General features: G+C 45.0%; 1 protein-coding gene across 1 annotated transcript in view; it reads right to left on the bottom strand.

Annotated features, from left to right (window-relative positions):
* GFRA3 (GDNF family receptor alpha 3) overlaps nucleotides 1–12,555 on the bottom strand; it is a 117,992-nt gene that overhangs the window by 34,204 nt on the left and 71,233 nt on the right. Inside the window, exon 6 of the mRNA XM_078652715.1 lies at nucleotides 3,799–3,933. Coding sequence (XP_078508841.1) covers nucleotides 3,799–3,933 — 135 coding nt within the window. The remainder of the gene's footprint in view (nucleotides 1–3,798; nucleotides 3,934–12,555) is intronic.

Raw genomic sequence — 12,555 nt, 5'->3', positions numbered from 1 at the left:
GGAGGAGTGGTGTGCCCACTCTTGAGTGGTAAAGACTATTTGGTCGGCGCTGTGGGGCCACCCAAACCAGTCATACACACTCTGTCCTTCTCCATGCTGATTAATTAAAATTAATATTATTAAATTAAACCCCAGCGCGACACCCCCCTAGTCCCCCACCCCTCCCCCATCATGCCAGCCGTGACTGCTGTAGTGCTCCTTCCCGGAAGCACCCTTGGCCTACCCAAATACAAATTCCTGGAGCCGGGCCTGCTCGGGGGGCATGTCAGGCTGGGAATCCTTTCAAAGCTCTCAACAAGGATACTATCCCCCAGGAATGAGTGGATGGTATGGGGAAACAGCAGAACCCTGCTCTTGCCCAAATATGTTATTTCACCAACACATTTTTCTTCATTATTGCGCATGAAAGCACTTTCAAATATGTGAGTTCAGAATACAGCGCAGGTTGGGTCATAGCACTTTTTTACATGACTATCAGCCAGGCTAAACTGCAGTTGTGCTGCTATTCAAAATGGCTAAAAGACGTTGACAATGCTAAAAGCTTTCCGATTGCCAAAACCTATTGGCTTTACCACTGCCTGTTTGATTGGTGACCACTGGCTCTGGAGTTCTCTGCCCCCCCCCCCCACTGCCATTATGTACCCTGCTTCGAGTGTATGCCAGGCCCATATTTTTCCTTTACCTCCCTATATTGGTAGGGATGCCAGGGTCCATATTACGCATTTTCATTGTTTGCGCCAGGCGCACATTTTGAAAGGTGCACTGGGCACAAACAATGAAAATGTGCCCTATTGCGATGAATGCGCTGCCCCAGGGCATTCGTGAACTCGCGCTGGCCTTCGGGCCAGTGAATTCATGTGAAAACACAGAGCAGCTGTTTGTAGCTGCTCTGTGTTTTCCACAGTGCATTGTCACCTGCACTTTTGAAGGGGATTAGAGATCCCCTTGCAGGCGGGTGCAGTCAGTGACTGCACCTGCCTGCAAACGGATGTCTGGGGGTCCATAGGACCCCCTTTCCCGCGTCCAGAGGGCTTCTTTCAGGGGGTGCACTCACAGCGTACCACCTTTTAGGTGGCGCACGGTAAGCGCGTCCCCCGAGAGCTTCTTTGCCTCTGCCCCCACATCGATAATATGGCATGGGCAGAGACGGCATACGCATTCCCTCATTTGCACAGGGCCCACCCCTTTACAAATGAGGGAATGCCCGCTGAAGGTAGTGCTGGAGCTTTATGTGCGCCAGCGCTATCGGTATTACTGAAGGAGCCGCACAAGCGCCTGCACCGTCTTCTGTAATACCAAAGTTTCCCAGGAGCGTGCAGTGCGGGCCCAAACATCCATTGCGCCCCGGGGCACTTACTGTAATACGACCCCAGATGCTAAACCCCCCGCTTTGTGCCCAAACAGCATGCTCTGTTGTTTTTATTTGTAATTTTTTTTTATTTGCTTTCGGGTGCACCTGCCTCCCCTCTCTCCGTAGGTGTCAGCCGCCACTGCACATTAAGCTAGTGATCGTGTTTCGTGCCCTCATGCTGACTCCGTACACAGATCTCATCCCGTAGTATTGCGGCGCGTGTTCCGCGATCGCATTTATGGGCGCCCGTGGGCCTGTAACCAGGGGTCTTAGTGCCTTAGTTTGGCAAGAGTTTGTGTGATGTGTGCCTCTGTATGCCTACGAGCAGGGATCTGGCGTGTGAAACGGGTGTGAACTTCAAAAAGGAGGGATGTAAACATTCAACACTATTGTTTTCCTGCTTAGGATCCTAGGGAAAAGATGCTTTTATGAACATTAAATATTAACGACCCGCGCTGCCGGGGACGGAAGGAGCTTCACAGGGATTTTAATGCGCTCATTTCATTGTATTTTACTTAACAGCTTTTACCTTATCAATCTCTGGCAGAGACAGCACACACATAGTGAGAGACCTAGGTGTCTCTGTCCTACTGGTAAGAGACTTTAGTCGGATAGCAAGTTACTGTTACTACTCCCCAGCCCTGAATATTTCGTTTGAGTGACCTACATAGTTAATTGCTGCAGCATTGGTGGCTGGCTTGCACTGCGGGTGGTGAGTCAGGGGGCACAAAATAAATAAATAAATAGAATAGACGTACTAACTTGCAGCGCAACGTCCTCCTCCCTCGGGCGTCTTCTGCGAAGCTCCAAAAGCAAGAAACTGCACTACCCAATCCTGGCGCAGCTCTCACAGCATGAGAGCAGCACCAGGATTGGATAGAGCAGGCTCTCTCAGCGTTCCTAAGAGGACTGGAGGCCTGCGCTTTCTCTAACCCAGCTGTTCGAGACAGCTCGGTTAGAGAACTTTAAAATGCTCATTCATATCTGGTTGGCCGTCCCAAGATGGACGGCCAAAGAGACATGCACATTTTAAAGTTAAGAGCTCCCTGCTGCTGCCACTCACTAGCACTGGCCCGCCCCATCCTGACACTTAGTTCAGAACAGGTTGCTGAAAAATGAAATGGTAATACATAAATGTAGGAATATTTTATTTTTCAGCTCTGGGGCTTATGGGGTGACGCTCCTCTACTCAAACGGAGAAGCCGCCCCTGCCTGCAGTTCCTGATGAATAGGCCTCGGCAAAACATTTTTTGTTTTGTGGCATGAGGAAGCAAAACAGCTGGGATTTACATAATTTCGCATCTGTGCTCTCTTGAAACATGGAAAGCACATTTCACACAAAAATGCCATGAAACATTACATTTCAGGATTAGTTCTTTGTTCCTGAGTGGTTCTTGAACCACATCAAGGAAACACCCATGAAAAGTGAAACCATGAAGTTTTGTGACACAAAGTTAACTGTGAATTGTTCTGCTCATTAAATTTCCCAGCAGCTAGATTTAGCGTCTTTTGCATTTTGGCAGATTTTTTTGCCGACCTTTATAAAGGTATTTGTTGCGGGTACTTACACCAGGTGCCTGGCTAGCCTGTAAACAAGCATACATTTCTGGCACTTATGCTTGTATCTCCGGCAGTGTCATTGTGTTACCCGTTTTGAGCTAATTAAAGATAGCGTAATGCCCTAAAACAGTAAACTATGTTAAACTTTAAGATATCATCAAGAGGAGGCGACAATTATAGCTATGCGCACTTAGCGCTAGGATAATTATTGCCACCCAACTCTGAATTTTATCGCGGATATAGTGTGCTATCAGCAACGCTTATCTCCACAGCGATAATATTCGGAGTGCAAACTGTCTAACTGTGTGATTATCACTGGAAATCCAGCGATAATCACACAACTTTTGGCGATAGCTTGCTGATAGGGCCTCACATATTTAGCCATGATATCCACCTTCCATAGGATATCATGGCTAAGTCAGTTTCAAAGCAGGCGTAAGGAAAGTAGCGATAACAGAGGTTATCACTACTTTTCTTGTCGCTATGCTGCTTTGCTTGAGGCTTGATAATAGGAGAAATGTCGCTTAGCGACATTCCTCCCATTATCCTTGGGGAGGAAGGCCCACTTTGTATCTCATTAGAGATGCAAAGCTGGGCGTTGAGGGGAAGAAGCATGGATTCACACGTTAGCGTGTCCTTGCTAATAGGGCGTTAGAATTATCGCCGCTTTTCTGCCGAAAAGCGGCGATAATTTTTTAACGCCCCCTTGATGATATGCCCTTTGGTAATGGGATCACACAATAACAGCTGCTATATGTCTTGCTAGGGTCTAGGCAGAGATGGAGAAACAAAGAAATCATGGATAGAGGAGATCATCTTCCCCGGGGATACTGGCCAATTTCCCACTTTGCCTATACCTTAAAACGTCTCTGACTGCCGCTACTTACGCAGACACATGTTGCTGGTGAACAGGTGCAGAATAGCGTTGCATTCTTCCAGAAGGTTCCCACTTCCTTCACACGTGCACCAGAATGAGATGTCCAGACTGGAATTGCTGATGTAATTTGGAGTCAGTGTTGTACCTTCCTCGGAAAAAAAGAAAGAATAGAAGAATTTGAGACTTCAGTCTGTGAGTGACTCTGTGTGTTGCATTCACCGATAAACAAAATCAATTCTAGTTCTAAGACACTCACATACGCATCTTTAATGTAAAATGGTTATTTACACGTCCACTGGAATTCAGTGATTTTGTGGTTGATGAGACAGGAATATCCCCTTCCTGAAGTACACACCTGCTTCCTGCCCAGAATGCAAGTATCAGGTACCTTGACTTGTGATGATTTTGTCTCTAGCCTCACACTAATCTACTGTGTGTTCAGTGGCCCAGGCCTGTCTCTTGACATGAGTGAGGTCCTGAACCTGTCCTGTGACCTGAAGAGGCACACCAAGCGTGCCCTCATTTACTTTAATGGTCTGCTGTCCCTGCCATTGGCATAGCATGTTGAGTGGCAGTGGCAGCTAACCATGTTTTGTTAATTCTCAGCATGGTCAGGCCTTTTTATCTGTATCACTGCAGTGGAGGCCCACGCCGGTTTAAAGTTCTGCTTCTAAGCGATTACCTTGAATCCAGCATTACCATCCAAAGTGTTTGTTGCGCATGTTGGTGTACGTGACCCGTGTGGTACATGCATTGTGCGCATAAGTAGTGGAGGCCTGTGAATTATATTTTTGAAGCCCCTACCCTCCTTCTGTCCACAAGATGATGGTGAGGTTTTTCCATACAGCGGAAGTGTATTGCTCACATTCCTGAAGATGGAGGGAGGAGACCTAGACACTGAAGCAGTGACAGATGAGAGAAGCCTTCCTTACCCTTGACGGTTGTAGAAAAATAACAAAAGATACCTTGAAATCAAAAAAGAAATTCAATTAGACCTTTTGCTGAGAGGAGCTGCTGGTTAAGCTTTCTGTAGCAATACCATTTGGTAGGTGGTGTCAGTGAAGGGAGGGACTGCAGTCAGGGTTGGTAAGCTGAAAGGGACCTCTTTAGGTGAGGCCAGCCTTTTGTCTCTCCCCTAATAACTGTTCAGTGATGCTGTTGATATCAAGGTGCACAAACTCCACAACTCTGAATACTTCTGTTGTGGGTTCTCCAAACAAGAGACTATCCTGCAGTGAGAAGCATCACTCTACACAAAGGCTGTGTCTAGAGAACTACTCCACAAAAGAGGGCCCCTGTTGAAACAAAAAACAAAGAAGGCAATACCAGGTGGGAAAACCCCAAAAAGGAACCAAAATGCCAACTATACTACATTGATCGGGTATAGCTTCACGCTATTGGTCGGGGATAACTCCACTAGCTTAATTGAAAGACATAAAACCACAAATCAGACATTCTCTAAGATTTATTTATTAACCCAATTTTTACATATGATATTTGCTTTATACGTAAAATATTTCATGTCAAGAATGCCAAAGGTCTCCCAATTACATTTAAAGGGAGACGAAGTTACAAATCTACATATACACACTATTATTCCACTCAAGCTAAAATTTCACACTCATACCGACATCTGCTAAACGTAAAAACAACAGTTGCTGGACAGAATGCAGAACAATGTCATACATTCACCCCAGTACAGACATCTGGGCCTAAATCCATCGTTTTTTTGCTCACCAAGCCACCCCAATTCAGACATGGCCATATGCAAATCACCCTTGACCCTGTGCCTCATGGGAACAGTCCAGCCCGAACTACCAAGCCATGTCTTCCCTGGACCGGAATCAAGCATCCTAGGACCGGTTTCTGGCTATCAGCGGTCTTCAGCCATGATAGCTTGACTCCAGTGGCAGGGAGAGCACGGGACTCACGTCTGAGCATACCAGTCCCACTCGGGGATCTGCTAAACATCAGCCATACCCAAACATACACACCTCAACACATTAAAAACATAACATAATGTCATGCTGGGTAATAAACCCAATGTCTCTTAGAATTTGCTGGTAACAGAACAATGTCGAGTGACACGCTCACAATATCATTTGGAAAACAATTCTTCATAGAACATCAGAGGTAGTAATACATTGAAATATCCTCTATATTTGTAGGCCTTGGCTTCCAATCCATGTAGTAAATATGGCCCATATAAACACACTCCCCCAGGAGGTACCCGTGTAGGAAACTAGAGGATCTGGGGTCTCAAGGGTGAGCTGGCGTCCCAACACAACGTATGTTCACAAAATAAGCTCACCGAGAATTTTACAATTTATAGAGAAATGTGATGTACTCAGTACAAGTGTTGGGCATACAAAAAAATTTAACAGATTGTTCTCACACACCACAATGGGTCATGTTTCATCATAGGATAGTCTTCACTCTCCAAAACCTCCGCTTGATGGAGAGTGGGCCGACACCTGAAGTCAGGGATGCACTTCTAGTTAAAAATTGATTTGTGACATTAGTGTGTTAAAAACTAATGTGGCATCCTAAAACAGTTTATTCGCTAGACATGGCACTTGGTGATTAAAATCAATTGTGGAGATAAGGGGAATTAGTACCCCATCACCACTGTTACCAGTAAATATGGGCCAACACATGTTTCGGCGAAGCCGTAAATGTAAGCCACTTTCTTCAGGGTGCTAGACAAAAGACATAAAGGATATGGCAGCAACCATGTAAGGCAACAAGGAAGGGGAAGATATGTCGCACAGGTAGGAGAATGTTACAATAAGTGGAGGTACAGGGTCCGCCTTGTGGAATAAGTATTGACGAGAACTAAATAGACTCCAATCAAGGAGTCAAACGTGCAGCCAAGTCCTCACTAAGGGGACTCTCAGCACCCAAATCTGTAAGGCTGAGGAAAGATAAGCTACACAGGGAGCAGAGGAACAAAAGAATAGAACTTTGGATTCTCAGGTTCTTCCAGTGTGTTATGTTACGGTGAAAGGCCCAAGTCGCAAATATGTCGTACAGGTAGGGGCTAATCTGCAGGTCGAGGAACGTTCGAGATAGAGTCTGTGCTAACCAAAGAGCCGATAAACCAGCTAGAACTAGAGCTAGAGAACAGACTGGAAAGAACACTTGAAAGAAGCACCACCCAAACCGGTTCTGAAAGTGCAGACAGTGAATCAAAATCTCAGGTCTCCTTTTACTGTATAAAAGTGGGAGACACTGATCCACTTGCTTTTCCAATTCCAATTTCTCTTTGACCAAGATAGGAAGTGTTCCATTTAGTACTCAGAGGACTGATGTGCGACCACAGCTTGTGTCTGCCTGACAGCCAGCTTCCCAAACTTGTTGCACTGCACCACATTGCATTATAGAGCAGGATAGCACCCTATTTACTAAGATTGGTTCTGCTACTCTCTTTTACAGTGCTTAGCCACACTTTGACTGCCTTGCAGCGCACAAGCAAGTTGGGAAAACTTTTGAGAAAAGAAATGTTTCTCATACTTTGCGCCTGCCTCAAAGAGGCATATTTATAGGAGCAAAGCCCTGTCTACAAATGTTAGTAGAAAGGGCTTTCCATCAAAAACTGTGCTTGGTAGCTGGGGAACACCCATGTACCACCCAGGAGCTGTCACCTTGATGCAAAGTAGCACAAACCAACACATAGCACTACTTTGAGTTATTTGTAGGCAACTTGCCAGTGCAAATAAAGTTTTGTGGCATTTTTGGTGACTTTGCACCAGATCAAAGTGTCCAGACACCGGTCCATGTGTGGTCCTGGACAACAAGAAGTTTCACAGCAGGCACCTGCTTAAGTTGATAGATGTGATAAACAAAAACAAATGGCCAGACAGGTTCTATTTGAACTGCTACCCCGCCTAGTTTAATGAATTACTAGGTCGGACAACAATTTTGTTGAACAAATTTATACTTTATATAAGATTGTTTTGCAAAAGATTATTCTTATGTCATCAAAAAGAACACAGTAAGTGACACATATATACATTCTACAAAGTGAAACATAAATGGAACAGTTGTATGTCAAACATCACAGAAAATCACATAAACAACTATAAAATGCCTCTTAATAAATTGGTTATGAGGCACCAGTCCTTGGTGGAAATACAAACAGACAAGTGGACATTCTAATTGTTGCTCAAGCCTACTTGTCTACACCAACCTAAGACTTATATGTTCATTCGTAAAGGGTGCTACTTATAGGGGTTGAGCGCGGTGGAATGTGCAAAAGGAATACATTATTTTGTCCCTATATAGCCCCTTCTATTTTTTGTCTTAGGCGGAGAGTCAACGCGTTTCGAACCCTCTATCATTCGGAGGGATCTCCTCAGGATACGGACTGGGGGTCGTTGTCGCTTTTGTGGCCCGAGAGGGTCGTGGGTTGTCAGAAAACGCCCATACGTCTTCTTTATTATTGAGAAAACTGGTATAGACGAACGAAATGGGTACAGGATCTGTGATCCGGTCTTCGGTATTCTTTTTATCTCGGAATTGGAGGAATCTTTACGAGATGTGAATCTCGACTGGTCTGCAGGCGGTTTCTGGCGACAGCCGCCGCGCGCGGTTGTTAATTGGAGAAGTTAATTCGGCCCCTATCTCCCGGTATCCATTTTCTCACCGTGTGTGACACGTGTCACACACGGTGAGAAAATGGATACCGGGAGATCGTTCGTCTATACCAGTTTTCTCAATAATAAAGAAGACGTATGGGCGTTTTCTGACAACCCACGACCCTCTCGGGCCACAAAAGCGACAACGACCCCCAGTCCGTGTCCTGAGGAGATCCCTCCGAATGATAAAGGGTTCGAAACGCGTTGACTCTCCGCCTAAGACAAAAAATAGAAGGGGCTATATAGGGACAAAATAATGTATTCCTTTTGCACATTCCACCGCGCTCAACCCCTATAAGTATCACCCTTTACGAATGAAAATATAAGTCTTAGGTTGGTGTAGACAAGTAGGCTTGAGCAACAATTAGAATGTCCACTTGTCTGTTTGTATTTCCACCAAGGACTGGTGCCTCATCATAACCAATTTATTAAGAGGCATTTTATAGTTGTTTATGTGATTTTCTGTGATGTTTGACATACAACTGTTCCATTTATGTTTCACTTTGTAGAATGTATATATGTGTCACTTACTGTGTTCTTTTTGATGACATAAGAATAATCTTTTGCAAAACAATCTTATATAAAGTATAAATTTGTTCAACAAAATTGTTGTCCGACCTAGTAATTCATTAAACTAGGCGGGGTAGCAGTTCAAATAGAACCTGTCTGGCCATTTGTTTTTGTTTATCACATTGTAGAGGTCCAGGTCAGGCAGTGACAGGACCCAAGCCTTCCCTTGTTTCCCCTGTAAGTTGATAGATGAGCACGCAAAGCCTAGACATCTAGTGACAGCTCCGGCCTGGCTGAAAAAGGCCCGTCAATGGCGGGAAAACAATCTGTTACATCCAGCTTTATCTAGGTCACCCCATGCCTCTCAATTTTTGTTGTCCTATTGGCCAGAAGGATACAATACTACTGTTGGGTTATAAGTGATTAAATGTATCCCCCCCCCAATGACCACAAGATCAGCTCTATAATGGAATGTGATATCAGCAGTTGAGGGAGAGGTGGAAGGTGACTTCATCAAGGCCAGACGTGGAGAGTGACATCATTATGTAGGACAGGCAGTTTGTCCTCTTTAGCTGGTCTCTGGGCAGGGTTGGGCTCCAACAGTGCTGCTTGACACTCCAGAGAGCTGGGCTGTACTTTGTGTAAACCTTGGCACAGAGACCCGGTGAATTAGATCATCACCAGGGCCAGGATAGAAATGGCAGTAGCAGCCAGAATTATTTGAGCTGCAGTGGTTGAGTCTAAGGAGCACACCAGACTGGTCTGACACATGCTGTCCGGTCTGCTTTCCAGAAGATCCTCTGAGAGCAGGTAGTGTGGGAACCCTGAGGGACACGCCCAAGTGTTAGTGAATTATGCTTATTGATAGGCAATTTTTCTCAAGGTCATCCTCGTTTACCATCAACACACTGGTCAAATATTAGTTTCCCTTTGGAGTTTTGGAAAACTGGTAGAAAGAGTTTTGATGAGAAAAACAAACATGGTCTTCATGGCAATCCATTTCACATTTAGGTCCACATTACAAGTCACACAGAGCGGCATTCCTATCAAGTGAGTTGGCTTATCCATACTTGTTTTTATCTGGGTGTGGGAGAACCAGCACCAATTTTACTGTGTAGTAATTCTGTGCAGTAAATTCTCATGAGGTTTTCACTGCAGCAGCAGCCATTCCCCCATTTTTTTTTAAAAAAAGGGGAGCATACAATGTTTCCACTGCCAGAAAACACCCACCCCTTCCTGTTCCTACTCTTCTCAGCCCCTTTCTTTCTTCTCCAACCCAGCACAGAGATCCACGCATACATTTACCATCTGCTCAGAGCAAGTGTTAAATGCACGTGTTAAACCTCACAGAATTGAGAATTCTGTGTGGTTTTATGTGCAGAACATTCTGTCCAACACAGTAATTCCCCACGGGGTTTAACTTGTAACTGCACAGTACTAGGCTGGATTAACTGTATGATAATGGTAAATGACATGCAATTTTACAGTGCCCCAGGACCGTGCAGCTCGTAATGAAGGGCTTAGCAGTAGGTTATCAAATTTAGGTTTTTATAATATTTTTTCATACTGCATATTACCAGTGCTTTAAAATAGATGCTACTAGTGCTCAATTCAAAAGTACACCTGCTATTCTGATGACAGTAGAAGTCAGAATTTGTGCTAACTCACTGAGCCCCATGCGATTATATTTTGTAAACAATATTTAGGACACTATTCTTTAGACTATATTTTCGCAAACAATATTCTAACATGCAACTGATTTGATGGGGTCAAGGGATGAGGGGAGGGGGGACAGTGGTGGGTGTGTTAAGAGAGGTGGAAAAAGAAAATGGGGGAGGGAGATAAGAGGACGGCAGGAAAGGGGCGCGTGTGCTGGAGAAGGAGAAGATAGAATGGATGGTTGTTGCATGGTCCTCAGGGGTGAGGAAAGGTGACAAGGAATGGTGGGATCTCCGTCTATTGTGTAATGCTTCACAATGCATTGTGTGGGGGAGGAGACGGGCCAGGTTGGAGAAAAGAGAACTGAAGTTAGAAATGAAAAAGAACAGGGTAAGTATAAGGAGGATATGGGGCGATGTAAGTTTGAGAGATGGCTTCTAGAATGTGTGGGGCAAGAGGGAAGGACTGAAGGGGTTCCGAAGAGAGAACAGAGGTGGTGTGGGGAGAGATGGGTTGGCAGGATAAAGCGAGAAAGGATGAGATAGGAAGACATGGGCAGAGATGAAAGGGGCAGGTAGTGGGGTGTAAAGAGGTGAGAAAATCAAAGAACACGCTGCAGATTGTTTCCCTCTGGCTCGCACCGCACACCCCATACCTGGCACACCCGCCATCTTAACTGGACTATTGCTGCTTGCTATGCTAGCTAGTTGGTTCCATTTCCTGAGCACACAACTCTCTATAGGATGTTTTCTGTTGAGATTGGCACCTTGTAATGGGGTGAAGTTACAGCCCTCTATAATGTAAAATGTAAATGTAAATTGATACTTGTATAGCACACTACTCACCCGCAAGGGTCTCAAGGCGCTTGTACGAATACCGCTGTGGAACCCATCCTGGCTTTCCCTGTGAGGTGTCCACTCCTGGGCACCCCCAAGGTGGAGGCCAGGCATCCTTGGCGTTGTGGGGGCTGTTGTGGAGATTAAGCAAGCTATTGCCCAGAGTTGCAGAGTGGGACTCCATGATTGGAATAGGCACCGAGGCGAGAATTATCAGGTCCGTGGAATTTTGAGCCCAAGACCCGCCGAGGCGGGGAATTGAACTCTGGTCCCGGGCTAGACCTCTGCATCAGGGTCTGACGCTCTAACCATTGAGCCACACTTCTCCGCCAATCTAATGGGATTGTTTCTCTGAATCCTGCCTATGCAGGTGAATGTCATAGTTGCTCCTGGGTTACTGTTCGTTACTTTGGGCCTGATTCACAAAGATTCTTCTGTGAGTAGATGTAATTATCTAATTTGTGAACGAGGTCTGTTATTTTTCTTGTTTTTTTGTGCCTGATTAAAGAGCAAAAATCCTTTTTAAGCCTCTTGCTTATTTTTCCTCTTTATAATCGTTGACCTTCTGTAAACAGGTGTGCCCTTCTCTATTTCTATGCCCCTCTTGGGAAATTGCCACTTTCTACTACCACGGTATAACAGACCAAGTAGGACTGTACTGGAGTTCAATGTAAAGAACATCTGCCCAGCAATAGACACGTTTTTAGCGGCACTTGAGGAACAGTGGACCCAGTTACTCACCGAAAAGCGCTTCAATGCCTCGTCAGGAGTAGTAAGCGCTATATAAATACAATTACAATATTGTGCTATATCAGCGTTGGCAGAGCGTGCAAATCATGAAGACCGGCATGGAGAGACTGAGAAAGCAACTAAATCTGATAGCATGACAAGAAGCAACACAGAAACTAAAGTCCCTTTGTTCATGTTTACAATTCATACTGAAAAAACCTTTGTAAAGAGTGCTGACTGAGTAGCCTTGAGCAAGCAATGTATGGTGCAAAACATGTCTGCTGAGTAGCCACAAACAAAGGTAACGATAAATCACATTACAACATTGCAAAAACATTGCAAGATACATTGCATAAGAAATTAATAGCACACCCTGTGTATGCAAATACAGAAAAG

The sequence above is a fragment of the Lissotriton helveticus genome, chromosome 7, assembly GCF_964261635.1.
Source record: "Lissotriton helveticus chromosome 7, aLisHel1.1, whole genome shotgun sequence".
NCBI classification, from domain to species: Eukaryota; Metazoa; Chordata; class Amphibia; order Caudata; family Salamandridae; genus Lissotriton; species Lissotriton helveticus.
This window is presented reverse-complemented; position numbering and strand designations above follow the sequence as displayed.